The following is a 16,686-nucleotide window of genomic DNA, read 5'->3' on the forward strand; positions in this document are numbered from 1 at the left end:
AAACCTGCAAATGGGTATACCCTCTATGTTACACAATGGTTTTATAATATGGGACATTCGGTTAGTTTGCTTCCCAGTTTTTTTGGACTTTTGCACATTGATTTGGTTTGTTGCGGTTGCATAAGCAACCCTGGCTCCTCACCATGAATCTGTAGGGCACCAGTGCCAGTGAGATGTGCCTTTTCTCTGAGTGCAATCTATCCAATAAGCTGTGTGGCTTTTACAGGTAATTAATTAAATTAAATACAATTAATTTTCCCTTACAAGAAATGTACATTGATCCAAATGTGCCTCTAGTTGCGTAGAAAATCTACAGAATAATATATTTTGACCAGTCCAACAGCAACTTAGATGTTTCTTGGCTTTTCATGTTCCAAAGGGACAGGACAGAAATCAAGAAGGATTTCTATCATCAACCAAATAAAATATCAAATTCACTTAGTGAAAGACACAATGAATAAAACTAGATCAGCACTGTGCCAATGTTAATTACAAACAAAATAGTGGAATATTATTCCTGGATATTTTTAGAAGTGGAAATGCATACACCCAAATGCAGTCTCGAAGGATGAAGACCAGTAATGACGTAATGTAGTAATGAAAGCAGCCCCTCCAAAACAAGACATGAGAAAGTATGATCAGAGCCGCTTTATTTCCCTTTCACATTTACACATGCCAATATTACCCTGTTGACCAATACTTAACTCGGTCATTGCTGGAGAATGAACCGTGACCTTACTGGGAACCATTTCTAGGCATACAAACCCACCAGGATTGAGTACAGTTTCCCCAGCCTTTTAGTAACAATTCCAAACCTATTTTACAGGGGATACTAAAGCCAGGTGATCATACTGTTTTATGAATATAGCCTTCACTTTTTCGACTACCCTATCCTCACCCCTATAAAAACTATATGCCAACCCTGCTGAAAAAAACAGCTCAAGGTTTCGAAACAACTGGTAGCTGGTCATTTAAAGTTGGATATCGCTGAATTGTAAAGCAGGAAAATGCACAAAACATTCATGTGGACTGGACACCACACCACACATATTGCACCTTTCCATGAAATCTAATTTCAACTTCAACCGTTCTTCTGCTCAGCTTTTGACACAGTGATGGGTTTGATGCTTATTGCAATTTACATGCACATAACCAAATTCTCCGTAACACAAGTGCCTATAATTAGCACCAAATAATTAGAAAATAAGTATTATGGTTACATAATATTTAGAAAATACTGACTGAAGTGCATTTAATTGATTGACCATTAAACATAGGAGGGGGGGGGGGTGCATTGTGCTCCAATTGAAAAATATTATTTCCTCCTATAAACCTATAATGATACATATACACATTATATACATACTGTACTGGCATACCTCTGGGAATAAATATGCAAATGCCATCAAACCGCAGATAACTATTTTCAAAACTATTTTCAGCTGCCACCTTGTCAAATATTAAGAATGGTTGTATTTTTGTTACAGGAAAAGGACGCTTCTGCCAGTGTTCTGCAGGAAGTGAATACATCAGAAACACAAGGCCTCCTCTCTCAAAGTAACTGAATTTCAAGTTGCCAAAAAAGGGATGCTTTTCATCTTTTTATTTACAAAAAGGAAATTTGAGTCCTGGGCAGAACCGTTAAGAACAGTTGCTTGTTGACTCGTGAGACTGCATCTTTTATCAATGCCAATCTCCCAGAGACAAATGCCTTTACAAAAGTTTGCCTATTAGGAAAGGAAGGAATATCATAAAAGAAAAGCAAGAAAGAAACAATTTCTCGCCTAACTTTGTAGACAAATGATTTGGCCACTGTTCCCCCCAGCAATGTAACCAATGAAACGTATGCTCTGCATCATGCAACTTCAGAAATGTAACTTGGCTATTAGAACCAGCTTAGGACTGTGGATGGTGGTTTTACCTCAGTTAAGTGATAAAGAACTGAGAAAACAACAAGTATAATGGCCAATGTTTTCACCTTTTAGAATACTATGGAGTAGCAGGTAGAGTAGGGAGAGCTGGTGGGGAGAGCGGGTGGGGATGCAAAATATTACTATGAACCATAGATATATTCACATAAGGCTCCTTAAAACCAAATAAAACTACTAAGAAAAGACTAGTTTTATACAAACCAAAATAGAAATCGTGGACACATTATATACAATTATGAAGTTCGCTCTGTCTGCACATATATATATTTGTATATATTATAAAAAATATACTCCATCAGGCAACAGAGAGATGGGGATCGGAGTAACCTGGCCGTAGCAGCTGTGGGTGGGGGTGGCGGGGGGACTATCCCCCAGCAGGGGGCGCCAGATTCACAGGCTGGAGGCCTGGGGCTGCTGCTGCTGGAGGCTCCTGGACGCAGGCTCGCAGTCTTTCCCGCCTTCGTCCTCCCGCATGTACAGGAGGAACAGAGTCACGGTGGCGAAGGTGGCGGCGTTGACGGGGAAGGCGCGCAGCAGCGTGGAGGTGAGGCCCCTCGTGAACGCCCGCCAGCCCTCCCTCCGCAAGCTCTGCCGAACGCAGTCCGCGATGCCGCTGTACCGGTTCACCCCGCCCACCCCGTCCGCCTGCAGGCGCGACTTGATGACATCCACCGGGTAGGTGGAGAGCCAGGAGGCGATGCCGGACATGCCCCCTGCGAACAGCAGCTTGGGGATCATGTACGAGTCGTCCGGCTCGCAGCCCAGCTGGCGCGTGAGGACGTCGTAGGTCAGGAAGTAGACCCCGAAGCCGGGCGTCTCGCGGATGAGCGTGGTCACCATGCCGCGGTTGATGCCGCGCACGCCCTCCCGGTTGTAGATACGCAGCAGGCAGTCCACAGAGTTCTTGTAGAGCTTCCGCTTGGATTTCTTCTCGCCCGTGCCCTGCATCTGCATGCGCGTTTTGGCCAGCTCCATGGGGCAGCAGATGATGCACTGGATGGCACCCGCTGCCGCGCCTGCCAGGAACTGGTGCGCGGGCGTGTCCTGGCCCAGGCGCCGCAGAGTGTGGCCCTGGACGCCGAAGACGATGGCGTTGATGAAGGTGAGGCCCAGCATGGGAGATCCGATGCCCTTGTACAGCCCGAACATCTGCAGACACAAAGTGGGGGCGAGTGACCGGAAGTCAAGTTAGCGTCCTAAACAGAATATTTCTCACACACACCCACGTACACGTACACGTACACGTACACGCACACGCACACGCACACGCACACACACACGCACACGCACACACACACACACACACACACACACATACAATCCAATGGTCTTGCTCCGGCACAGTACTCATTCAGAAATGGAAGTTAAATCCAAATTCTCCCAAAACAACATGGTGTGACTGACCCCAATTCCCCCAGCCTTTAGACCCACTAAACCAAGCTAGAAATATGATACGGTCCAGAGTGTCTATTTCACAGCCTGTGGTTGGCATGGTGAGGGCCGGGTCACGAGATACTGCCAATACTCTCGGACACAAAAAGCTTTGAATGAGGAGAACACTAAGTGCCAGGGCCTAAGAACTCCTCATAAGTCACTTCCTGACAGGCTGCCAGCACTGCGGGTAGAAGCAGTTGAGCAAGGTTCCCACACCGTGAGCTCATGGCTCACAGAATTAATTCCTTCTTAAGGTCTTTTACAAAAATTCAATTATGGAATTCAAATGCTTTGTACACAGTATTCAGTGCTGTGATTGTACCTAGTGCAGTTTTTCATTATGTGTGAATATCAGTTATTTTTGTTACATTTCAAATATCACAAACCATGTCAAGACCCAATGAGCACTGACACAGCCATAACGTAACATAACATAACAACATAATGATGAGAACAGGTCATTCAGCTCAGCAATGCTCGCCTTTTCCTACAACTAAACTTTACCGAACACTTAGTTTACCTAAAAGCTTCATAGTATCTCGCACTGTATCAAGCCTTGTCTTGAAAACCCTACTCTTGAGTTTCTGCCTCCACTACATGACCTGGGAAGCTAATTCACACTGTGACCACTCTCTGTGTGAAACAATACGTCCTAATGTCTGTGCAGAATATATCCTTTGCTGATTTCCATGTATGCCCTCTGGTTCTACTGGAGGACCCACCGCAGATGACAGACGTCAGTGTTGGGCACTTACGGATTCTTGCCGTACAATGGACTGGAAGCAGTGAAAGGTCCCCCGATACAGCGGCTTCTCCACGCTCTGAACCTGCAGCCGCACCTGAAATAGAGCACCACCGGCCTTCAAGAGCTGAACCGCGAGGATGAGCAAAGACGACAGAGACCACAAGAACTCTCTAAACATCACACCATCAGCATGACAGGAAAGAGGAGCAAGGAAAAACGGGACAAAAAATGCATATCGTGTCTTACAATGAAGTGAATGAAGATGGAATCTTATCTCTAATACGTGTTACTTAATTAAACACAAATGGATAAATGCAAACTTGGGTGATCTTATCCGGACTGTCAAAATACAACTACGCCTTTTACTGAGTGTCTTTCTTTTTTGGGGGTCACAGAATCAAGACTCAGACTGAGAGAAACAGAAGGATTCACCATGACCGTACTTACGAGGTTACACTTCCGTACAGATGATGTTTATCCCTCATCTACAACAAAGTAACACTTTTGCAGGTTAAATCATACGGTCCCTGGCTCACAAATAAAGGTAGTTAAAGGCAACAAGGCAATTGGAGAAGAGTAAATAAAATTAGGGAAAAAATAACATTAAATTAAATAGAAATTAAAGAGTGGTTATCTGAGAAAACTCTGGAACTTGAAATACTGTAAGCCAGGGGTAAAGTCTGAGTAGTACAATCGTAAAGGAGGTGGTATAATATTGTGATACCCGAGAGGTTCTCCCATTTCAGGAAGTGCTCTGCATAATGTGCTAATGGCTGTATGTATAAATGTTAATTATGCAAGTGACCCGGATGAAGGCATTGGCTACACTAACAATAAAACTGATCGGTGGGCTTCAATTTGTAATTATAACACTCCCCACTTTTTACACAAGTTGCAATTAATGTGAAGTAATCACAACGAATGAAACCATTTGATTGGGCTGGTCAATTCTGTGACACCATGTGCAACTCCTATGTTTGATCTAGAGTGTACAAAGCATCACTGCTCTAACCTGCCTTCTCTTTGCATGTACCATGTTCTGCTTGCATGTTTATTGCACGAACCTGCTTTTATGCATTGCCATGTATTTGTTTTTTTAGATCTTTATTCATGATTGTAGCGCTTTGGGTTTAAGAAACGCGCTTCACAAATACAATGAAGTATTATTATCATTAACCACCAGTGCCTTGCCATCTGGGAGACTTTAATCTGCTTTTAACAGGAAAGTATGTCAAAACCGGAAGCAGGTTCAAAGGGCCCCATGTTTCTATTTTTACAGGAATATGCACAAGCAGTCCAAAGATTGGGTTAGCCTTTGGTTTCACATGACCAGAACAGTCCTGCTGCACCCTGTCTTAGGCCAGAAATAACCTTCAGAGAATGGAGGTTTAAATGCAGGCACACACATTCCAGCACAGCCAGGACTGCGACTTCCACTGATATCATATCAGACATTAAGATACATACAGTTATTTCCCTCTTGCCAATGTCAATTATAAAACAAAAGAGAAAAAAGATACATAAAAAATTGTGTTATTCAAAAATCATATTAATTTTACCGGAAAGTTGATTGGGGCATCTTGTATACAGGGGGATCCTGGAGTTAACAAAACAAAGCATTCAAAAATACAGACCCCTAAAATGTTAAGAAAAATACAGCAGACACAGTAGTACACCTGCACTGTACTATTTAGGGGTATTGTCTGAACATACATCCTTGGCGTATAATGGAAAATGCAGTTATCGTAAGGACACAAGAGTTTTGGAGATGAGGATTGAAAATTGCCTAGCTCTTCTTTCAAATGAGTTGAACTTATTAACAGCCTGTTAGCTTTGCTGAGCAGATGTGTAGGGTAGCCTATGTTAGGCTGCATTGACATTCATTTTCATCTCAGTCCCCCAACATCTCGATTTTGTTAAAGGAGCAAATTGCGCTCTATGGAGGCCAGCTTGAGGCCTTTGCTCTCAAGAGAACTGTCGAGATTCATTGATTCATTATGAGACTCATTGACTTTGTCACAGTTGTTTCAGGTAGTTGCCTTTTCTACTGCCATGGAATTAATCAAAAACACTGAAGTGCAAATATTGAGCATTTTAGTAACTGAAACGGGGTACCAGGAATCACTACATTGGGGCTAAGTGGAAAGGTATTGAGGTGTTAGTGAGTGTTTAAACCAGCGTTTGTATGTGTTTGTTTGTATGTGGGGGTGCACTGAGGGCAATGCCTACTTTCCATTATTTCCTCTGTGTCTGCCATTCAGATTTCTTTTTAAAAATCATGCATTACTGTCGTAAACCCATTACGCAGTCAAGTCAAATGACAGACTCATGCACCACAGAATACATAGGCCAGATAAAAATGAAAACCAACCTTGACCGTGTCAAAGGGGTGCCCTACAAGGACACCAGCAGCACCTGAAAAAAAGAAGACACAAGCATCAAATACTGCTACTCCAGAAGAGAGAATCTTCTAACATAACAGCATATAGATATAGGGCAATATACAGCCGCCTCCAAAAGTATTGGAACAGCAAGCCAAATTCCTCTGTTTTTGCAATACATGGGTAAAAAGATCAACATGAGACAAGAGTTCAGAATTTAAACTTTTATTTCCTGGTACTTACACATAGATGCGTTAAGCTACTAAGAACATAGCACCTTTGGTATCAGACCACCCAATGTTTAGGTGAGCAAAAGTATTAGAACAGAGAGTATTTAAGTAAATGAAAGAAAATAACTGTGCAAGAAGAAACATCTGTCAGTCACAAGTTCCAATACTTTTGCTCACCTAAAAATTGGGTGGTCTGATACAAAAGGTCATATGTTCTAATATGTTCAAATCTAGATAAAAATACATTAAATAAAAGCTGAAATTTGGATCTGTCATCTCAAGTAGATATTTTGACCTCAAAATCATGAATTGTCTTCAGTGTATAGCATAAACAAAGGAATTGACCTTGTTGTTTCAATACTTTTAGAGGGGATTGTAGACAACATGCTCCTCAGGAGAGAATGTATTTCGATATATTTTTATGAACTATAACCCTGCGTGGACTGAATGAAGAATTTGATATAAATATTTTGTGAATGGGTTCAATTAACACCAGTATGTTTGCATGTTTCCTAGGTAGGAAGCAACATTTATGATAACTTAATTTTCTTTTAAACTGTCTAAAAAGGTGATTTGCTTTTCATTGTTATACTTGCTATATAGATGTAGCCTAGCTTTGTCTATGTTTAAATCCTAGTTTCCCAGAATATGTACATACAACAATTAATCAGTTATCACTGATCAAACAATATCCGTATTCAGTCTACTGAAGCCTAATCATTATTGGAAAGGAGATGGATAGCTGTTGGTGATTATTCCTGTCCTTGTGTCCCCCCACAAAAAAGGAGTACTCCAGTAATCATAAGGACTAGTCAGCTTTTCATCCTGTAGATAGAATTGTCAAATGTCTCACCCCTACTAGAGTTCAGTAGGTCTTGCACAACTGGGTCATCAGCCTTCTGCCACTGGCCAAGGCCCATCTGAAACCCAGTCTTAACTCTCAGTGTAATACAACCCCCCACAGCTCAAATTTCAGGTGCATTCCTATTGGGCTCCACACGGTGGCCAGCGCCATCTCAGCAGCCTATCACCATCCAGAAACCATCTCAACTCAGCTGCACCAGGTCAAAAGGGGGATTGGCTATCCTAGCCAATACGGGAATGGAGCCTCTGGGAAGCTACAGGCAGACTGCGGACTGAAAGCTCAAAAGCAGTTATTTACTAAACAAATCATTAAGTCCAGTACCCTTGACGTATGAAAATGGAGAGCATTGGGGAGGGGGGGGGTCTGTGTTCCCAGAGGGCATGGCTTGTCATGAAAACCTTGTCACGAAAACCATGTCATGAACCCACAGCCTCGCCTCTCCATTTTCATACTTCAAGGGAACTGGTCTTCATGATTTGTTTAATGAACAGCTAATTTTTAAACTGCAACACACACATTGCAGAAAGGGGAGGTGTAAAGGGGCTGTGGCATATATGTATATCCATTCCTCCTTCAGAGTACTTTGAGGCATTATACAAGGTCAAAGCAACTTTACATATACAACAGGGCAAAAGGTATCTTATGGGATTTTCCATCATGGACCCTTGTATAAACAGGATGCGAAATGTCAACGCAAGTGCAAGTAAATAAACAATCCACCCTTCCAGTCAGTACACAATATTCTAAATGCTAAAGAGGGTCAAAATGACTTATTTTAAAGGTCAAAAACATCTGAACAGAAAGATTAAACAATCAAGTAATGCCCTCACTGGACTTTACTTGTAATGCCCTCTGGTCTTACACGGGCTTACTGAAAGGGAAATTACACAAATATTCTTCAGTGTTTCCCTAGGTTTGGAGGTCATCTATGGTGGCAAGACATGTTGACCGTAGCTTACAGACACAGCAAACAGCAGGAGAAATGTGAGACATGACAACACAACACTAGCCATTACATTTGCACAGCGTAATGTAAATTGAGATCTCATAAGGAGCATGGGGGCTAAAGATTTTCTTCATCAAAAAAGGGTGGCCTTCCCTTGCCTTGTCGATGCTGCACATTTCTGCAGTCTGAATGTGTGTATTGAACCACGGCTCTTGTGAATAAATCCTGTGATTGACCAACTTCTTTTGTGGCAGCCTTGCACCACAGATGATTTGATGTCCACAAAACACCATGCTCTCTCCATTAAACATCAAAAGCTATAAAGACAAAGGATGCAGAAAGGATGCAGTGAGGATTTAAATTCCATAATGAATTAAATATTTTATTGCAATATGGATTTGCCACTCACTGGTAAGTTATTAGTATGCCTCCAAATACGGTACAACGTTTCCACAGATTGTTTGTTGTACACGAGATCCAGACGTTTTGAAAATGAAAACAGAGATGAAGTATGTACAGACTTTTTATTTACTAACAATTACCAATGATTTATCAAATATTAATTGCTTCAATGGAAATTAAAGTCATCTGTCATTTTTACAGATAAAAAAAATGAATCATGGCCAAAGACAATATGACCTGTAACAATAATAAATAAATAAAAAACAATAAAAAGGAAACCCCAGTTTGATGCTGATATTTGCTAGACATATCTTAGGGGTAAGTGACATGCAGAACTGAAATGTCCCCCCACCCCCTTTAACAAAATGAAGTTGCATCCATTTAATAAACAAGCAATGTGATATTGCATTTCGTAGAACTGCCAAAAATGAATGGGAGTTGACTTTGACTGTACAAAGAGTACAGAATTTTAACTATGTGGAACACATTTCAAATATGTACCAAGGAAAAATATGTCCTCATACCTCAGGGGATACAAGTCCACGTCTAAAATGGAGTGAACACCACTACGTCAGTCCATTGCACTACTGACTGCCATGAATTCCATGTTTCGAAACTGCAGTGACAGAGAGGACCTCTACCATTTCCATACCACTCGTTCGTACATAGAATACTGAGATGTACACACCACATGCTTTCACTCCTATGATTGTACCGTAGTTATTGTTAGCCAGTATCCTTTGATATAATTGGTGGTGGGGTCAACTTGGGCTCATCGTGGCCTGCTACATTTTGTAACAAGATGTAATTTGAGTGCATTACTGGCAAAAGCCCTGGCATAGCAACAGTTACATAGTAACAACGATATGACTGGCCACTGTGAGGGTGTGCACATAGCTTACCCCTTTTTTGGAGGGTTATTATCGTTCCCAGTTCTTGGAAGTGGTGTTACAGTCATTGAGGGTTTATGATCCTTAAGAGTGCAGTAACCTTAGGGTAGCTGTAGGTGATCTAGTGCATATGAATGCCCTGCAGCAGGCTTTTATTTGCCTTCTGCAGGATGAGGGTAGAGAAAATAACTTTTGTTGAACCTGAACCTGCTGAAAATAAATCAACACAGGCAGTCAAGGTCATTAAAGCATTTGTGTACAAATTGAGACATTGGCCCACTGGAGCACATCAGATGTTACGTGACGTCATCCCCAATGTGATCGTCGTCACCTGCCACAAAAAGTGCCCACTTCATCAAGATTCCAATCATGAACAAATACAGAAAGGTACACAGTCAAGAGAAAGGGTAGGGGGAGGGGATTGTGAACCTATTTACACTGCGTCAGAGACACAGTCAACTGATATAAAGAACCAATCACTTTACAGAGGGATAGTCAAGTGCTGCATCTGAAAATGTGCCATGCAAATTTATAATTCACCAATTCACCAGTCACTTTCAGGAGCATTGCAGATATCGCCTCAAACTGATTCAGTCCAACGGATTGCAAAATAGAACCAACCTTCCTGAAATATTTGAAAGATGCTCCTCGGTTTACTGTATATTTAAAGTGATTGAAAAGGTAAATCCGTGAATGGCTTCAGACTACATTGTATTGGTATTTTGCAGTAGCACCAGTACGAGAAATCAACTGCATTGCCATTCTCAGTCTAGACATTTCCATCTATACCTATAGTATGAGGGGATGGAGTTAAAAGTATTACCTGGCTCAGAGCGACTGGGTCTTAGTCCTTCCTGAAGTCATGAAGTCCCTGACATACAGTAATGGCCAATAAATGTTTTAGTCGCATCTCCAAATGTGTTGGTCCCCCCTCCCAAAGATTGAGTATTATGTCTCCCTAAAATAGCCTTGAGTCAAAACAAAACAATCCCTTGCCATAGTATTGTTGTCTGCTTTATCAAAAGAGATTTGCATTAGGTTTAGTGAGTTTTCCCACTCTTAATCCATCCAAACTCATCCCTCTCCCAATATCACTCCTTCTCAAACCTGCTCTTTCTCCCCTCTTCTCCACCCTTTGTGGTGGTGCTACCTACCTAGCTGGGTAGCTAGACTAGTTGTATTACCCCTAGAGCCATACAGCTATAAGTTCTTGTTTCATTATCGTTTTTCATTTTGTTTCCACTGCAAGCATGTCAAATTTACTTAGTGTAGGCCTATATGCTCTCCTTGGAAGATCAGTGCAAACACTCACTCATGCAGTAACCATTTCACAAAACCAAAATCTTTCAAAACTATAACCAGACCAGAGACTTCCTGAAACTCAATAAAACAATGCATATAAGCCATATTTCCCTGAACTGAACTCGCAGGTGAAGCCATTCTCAATAGATAAATGCAGCCACTCACGCCATGTACATTGGGCTCCAGAATTATTGGCACCCATTATAAATATGCATAAAATATGCTATAAACTAAAAAATAATACAGTTACTGAAATAAGCTTTGTTTTGCAACATGTGTAAAGTAGTGTGCTTTATTAATGATTCAATGGAATCAACCAAAGTCTTACATTTTTCAAATAACAATTGTATTACCCCAAATTTCTACAATTATTGGCACCCCTGGTTTAATACTTTGTGCAGTATTTTCGTTGAATTTGTGATAAGGTTAGAAAACACATTTGGAAGGATTTTTGACCATTCCTCCATGTAGGACTTTTCAGAATCATTGATATCCTTGGGATACCCTCTTCAGTTCAGACCACAGGTTTTTCATGGGATTTAAGTCTGAAGACTGAGATGGCCATTGCAGGACCGTTTCTGTGTGGATTTTGATGTATGTTTGGAGTCATTGTCCTGCTGAACAATCTTACTTGTGACCAAGTCTCAGCTTCCGAGCAGAGGCAACCAGATTTCCTGGTCATTTGTTTCATTCATTGTGCCATTGATCTTAAATAGTGCTCCAGGGCCATTGGCAACAAAACATGTTCAAAACATCAATGGCATGCCTCCATTGGGAGAAATGAGATGCTTCGCCATTTTGGTCTCATCTCATCTGATCACAGCATTCTCTTCCAGTTATAATTCCAATGAGGTTTGGCAAACTCCAAATGCTTAGTTTTGTCTACTGTGTTCAGTAAGGGCTGTCTTTGTGCTACCCTTCAAAAGAGTTTGTTGGTGCTATTTTATGGTTCTTTTTGAGACTTGGTGACCCCAAGCTGCAACCAATCTCTGCAATTCTTAAACTATGATGGGTTACTAATAGCCTCCTTCACCATGTTCCTTACCATCCATGGGCACAATGTGCACTTGTGTCCACTCCATATTTAAGTGGTATGTTTAACCGTTTACATATTTTTCCATTAATTACCAGAACAATAGTCAGTTACCATCTTTGTCTTCAGAATTGACAGTTCTTCCGCTTTTCCCATGCTGATGGTTGACAACGGGATTTTGCATGCTTGTTGCCTCATTTTTATACTTTATAACAGGAAGTGATAGAATAACACACTTTCATTCCTTCAGACTGAGATTAACTAAACTAAAATAAAATTGTATTGCCAATTTCACTTTGTTTGATTTTATTTACAATAATTGGAGCCCATTGTATTTTGTGGATGTGTACTGGATTCATCCCTCTGTGAATTCAAATTCTGGTTATCTAAAAATGTTTCAACCCCACAGAACTATTCCTGAGCAAGGGCCACCGCCAACAACTAGTCTGCTCACCATCATCACAACTCCATAAATACACATTCTAATGCAGTTAATTCAATTTATTATACATATATATATATGGTGGGGCGACATGGCTCAGGCAGTAAGAGCAGTTGTCTGGCAGTCTGAGGGTTGCCGGATCAATCCCCCGCCCGGGCTGTGTCGAAGTGTCCCGGAGCAAGACACCTAACCCCTAAATGCTCCTGATGAGCTGGTCGGTGCCTTGCATGGCAGCCAATCGCAGTTGGTGTGTGAGTGTGTGTATGAATGGGTGAATTCATCAATTGTACAGCGCTTTGGATAAAGGCGCTATATGTATGCCAACCATTTATTTAATTTATAACCAGATAAAAGCAAAAAGTAATAGTAGTAATCCTGAAGTAGGAATCCTTGAAGCTTGAAGCTTCAAGGCTTGAAGCTTTCAATAATTTCCTATCATCTCAATGCCTCCCTGAGGCCAACGACTATCTTCACTCCTAGGCCACTGTCAGCCCCGACAAAACGTAGCAAAACGTGTATTTAAACAGAAACGAGGGGCACTGAACATCCAGTTGCAAACCGTGGGCGGACTGACTGACAAAGTACAGTTTGCACCAATGGCGTCGAAGAAGGCGTTCTCCGGCATAGGCCTACATTATTATTGACTCGGGCTACACCCCCGACACACCCACCAAACGGGAGCAAACATACCTCAAGCCTGTAGCAAAACGTTGCACACCGTTGGGAGAAAACATATCGTTCAACGCAGAAACCTTAGCCCCTGGCTTCCACCTACATGCCTTTTCTTGTCGGCAGGTACTCGCGTAACGCTATGCTAACTCAATCGGTTTAATGTCAACTTAAAATCATCAGCGATAACGTTGGCTCAATTATGAACTTTCGACCACCGCCGATGCAGTTTCATGAACGTTTATTTGGCGCCACAGAGCGGAAACGCTTTAGCTCGCAACATCAAACGTGCCAGCCAATCTGTTCAAACCAGGCACGCCTGAACACAGACATCGCTCCTTAGCTAGCTGCCAAAAGCGTACAATGAGCTAACTACACGTCGTTATGCGACAGACTTCAGATCAATTACACACAAAGCACGTTCCCAAGCCTATTAGACTGTTTTAGTGATTAATGCTACACTAAAACAACAGGCTAAAGTTAATTAACGTTAGCTAACGTCAACGCAACGTTAGGTCCCGAGCTACTGTACTCCGTAGACTAACATTACCCAGCTATCGCTTGCTAGTTTGTAAATGAAACGAATGTCATAAGTCTACAATTTCAGCAACCAAATCAGTATGCAAAATGTTTTTATAGCTAAACTCAGACAGTTACACAAATACAATAATGGCTCTCACTACCTTCAGCCAAGTAACGTTAAATAGCCAACCTTATTGCATCATGCAACCAGCAAAGTAGATTTACAAGGCATCAGGTAAATGTTAGCTAACGTTAAATAATTAGGTCCTAAAACCATAGCTACGAGTTTAAAAGTTTTTTTAATTTTTATTAAGCTATATATCTTTATGTAATATTAGCTGTGTTTCAGCTTACCTCCTATACATCCCGCGAGGAAGTCCATCGCAACTCTTGTAACGTTATAATTTGAGGATCTGATTAGCTAGCTGGTTAGTTTACAATGTAGCTCGCTAATGCCCTGTGTTACGTCCTTTGCTTTAGTCGCGGCAGATGGCTTTTGTGTGCTGTTGCGTGTCTTCCTAAATGGCTAGCTGCGTTTACAAGTAAACTCTTTACTATTTGAGTTTGTTCTATCCAGTCAGAAATCAATAGAGTCGTATAAATCTGTGAACAATGTAAGTACTATGAATTGATGTGGGTGTATACAGCCTCGGGGAATCGCCGTGTAAATTTTCGCCCACCACGTAGCAAGCTAACACTGGTTCTTTCTATTTTGGTACATGGGCGTGACGTCACTGGAGGTGTTCGTGCATCCTTTCAGGGAGGAATCCTTAGACCAATCTCGACCTAGTGACAAAGACAACTCCCCCGTTTGCAGTCCGCCCAATGCGCTCATTGGCTCCCATCACAATTTACGAGCAAGCATCTTTATTATTGCGTGGTTTCAGCGCAGTGTAATAGAGGGTGAAACGGCTAATTGTCCCAGTGATCTGACAAGTTAGCAAATGCTGCGTCTCTTCTGGTCGTTTCAAGTAACTAGACTCAGTGAGCACTTTATTAGGTATTTATTATACTTATTTTTTAGACTTCTACTGCTGTAGCCTATCCACTTAGAGTTATGAGGCGTTGTGTTTTCAGAGATGCTTTCCTTTTTTTTTTGCGTTGCTGTCACCTTCTTGTCAGCTTCGACCAGTCTGGCCATTCTCCTCTGACGTCTCTCATTAACAAGGCGTTTCCGTCTGCAGAACTGCTGCTCACTGGATTATTACTCTAGAGACTAGTGTACATGAAAATCCCAGGAGATCAGCATCTCAGCAGTGAGATATTCAAACCACCCTGTCTGCCACCAACAATCATTCCACAGTCAAAGTCACTGAGATCACATTTTTTCCACATTCAGATGGTTGATATGAACACTAACTGAAGCTCCTAGATGTATCTACATGATTGTATGCATTGCACTGCTGCCACAGAATTGGCTGATTAGATAATCGCATGAATGTAATAAAGTAAAAATGTTCCTAATAAAGTGCTTGGGTGCGTGGCTCTTCTCAGACTTCTTGGACCACCGGCACTCGTGTAGGCTCTGGACGTCTTTTTTGTGGTTCTCCGTGGCTGGTTGATGGGGATTGGCCTGTGCGAGTGTGCGTTGCTCGGTCTTGCAGCAGGGTTCAGAGAAAGTTGATTCTGGAGAGAGAGTTTGTGGAAGGTTTGAGGACACGTGTTTGAAGAAGAGAGAGAGATTACCGAATGTTTCACCCTTTTATAATCGTATTGCCAGCTACGCCCATCCTTAGCACAGTATTGAATTACAGTACAACGGGAAGTCATAGCCAGGTGCAGGGGCCATTCTAGGATTTTTTTACTGGGGTGGCCAAGGGGGGGTCCAAGGGTTGTCTGGGGGTGACCACCATATCTCCTGGCTTCATGCGCACGAATCATTTTGAGGTTATTTATGTGTTTTATTGTTTAATTTGCGAAAGTCTACTAAGCATTACTAGTCTACTAAGACTAAACATAAATTAATAGGCTATAGTGTTGGCATATGGCGGCACGGATGGTGCAGTGGGTAGCACTGCCGCCTCACAGCAAGGAGGTCCTGGGTTCGAATCCCTGTCGGCTGGGGCCTCTCTGTGCGGAGTTTGCATGTTCTCCCCGTGTCTGCGTGGGTTTCCTCCGGGTACTCCGGTTTCCTCCCACAGTCCAAAGACATGCAGGTTAGGCTGATTGGAGAGTCTAAATTGCCTGTAGGTATGAGTGTGTGAGTGAATGGTGTGTGTGCCCTGCGATGAACTGTCCAGGGTTTCCTGCCTTTTGCCCAATGTATGCTGGGATAGGCTCCAGCCCCCCTGCGACACTGTTCAGGATAAGCGGGTTAGGATAATGAATTAATCAAATCAATATTTTTTACTGATCAATATCATCAGTAAAACTGCATCACTTCTCTGAGCCAACGCTGTCCTGCAGTTCAATAAGACAATCAGCAGGGAGGTTGTTCCAAGCATGTTGGAGAACTTGCCACAGTTCTTCTGCAGACTTCGGTTGGCTCCTTGCCTCTGATCTCAGACAGCCTTGATCACGTTTTTATGTAAAAAGTAGTCAATTGCTTACAGTAATATGTAACTTTTTTTAATTAAATGCAAAAAAAGTGTACAATTAAATCTTTTGGAAAATGAATATTTGGCTGTGTTCTGCAGAACAAACTACATGGTCTACAGCAGGGGTCACCAACACGGTGCCTGCGGGCACCAGGTCGCCCCCAAGGACCATATGAGTCGCCCGCAGGCCTGTTCTAAAAATAGCACAACTCACTAGTGAGCTGTATCTAAAATTTCATTTTATTCTGTTGCTATTTCTTTTTAATCACACTTGCATTTATATAGATTTAAAAATGACAATATCTTAAAAATATGTTTATTATACATGAAGTTTAGATAAGTTTAGGTGAACTCTGA

General features: G+C 41.9%; 1 protein-coding gene across 8 annotated transcripts; it reads right to left on the minus strand.

Annotated features, from left to right (window-relative positions):
• Positions 1-635: 635 nt before the first annotated feature.
• On the minus strand, positions 636-14,494 carry LOC133128746 (mitochondrial basic amino acids transporter-like). Of its 8 annotated transcripts, XM_061242497.1 has the most exons (6): positions 14,147-14,494; positions 6,482-6,525; positions 5,670-5,707; positions 4,558-4,595; positions 4,121-4,204; positions 636-3,080 (listed from the first exon to the last, which is right to left on the minus strand). In XM_061242497.1, the coding sequence occupies exon 6, from the start codon at positions 3,078-3,080 to the stop codon at positions 2,322-2,324; it is 759 nt and encodes a 252-aa protein (XP_061098481.1). In that variant the 5' UTR covers positions 4,121-4,204; positions 4,558-4,595; positions 5,670-5,707; positions 6,482-6,525; positions 14,147-14,494; the 3' UTR covers positions 636-2,321. The 8 variants fall into 8 exon arrangements, with proteins under 8 accessions (XP_061098481.1, XP_061098480.1, XP_061098477.1 ...); XM_061242496.1 differs by lacking the exon at positions 4,558-4,595; XM_061242493.1 differs by having other exon boundaries at positions 4,121-4,595.
• Positions 14,495-16,686: the final 2,192 nt, after the last annotated feature.

The sequence above is a fragment of the Conger conger genome, chromosome 5 (assembly GCF_963514075.1).
Source record: "Conger conger chromosome 5, fConCon1.1, whole genome shotgun sequence".
Classification (NCBI taxonomy): domain Eukaryota; kingdom Metazoa; phylum Chordata; class Actinopteri; order Anguilliformes; family Congridae; genus Conger; species Conger conger.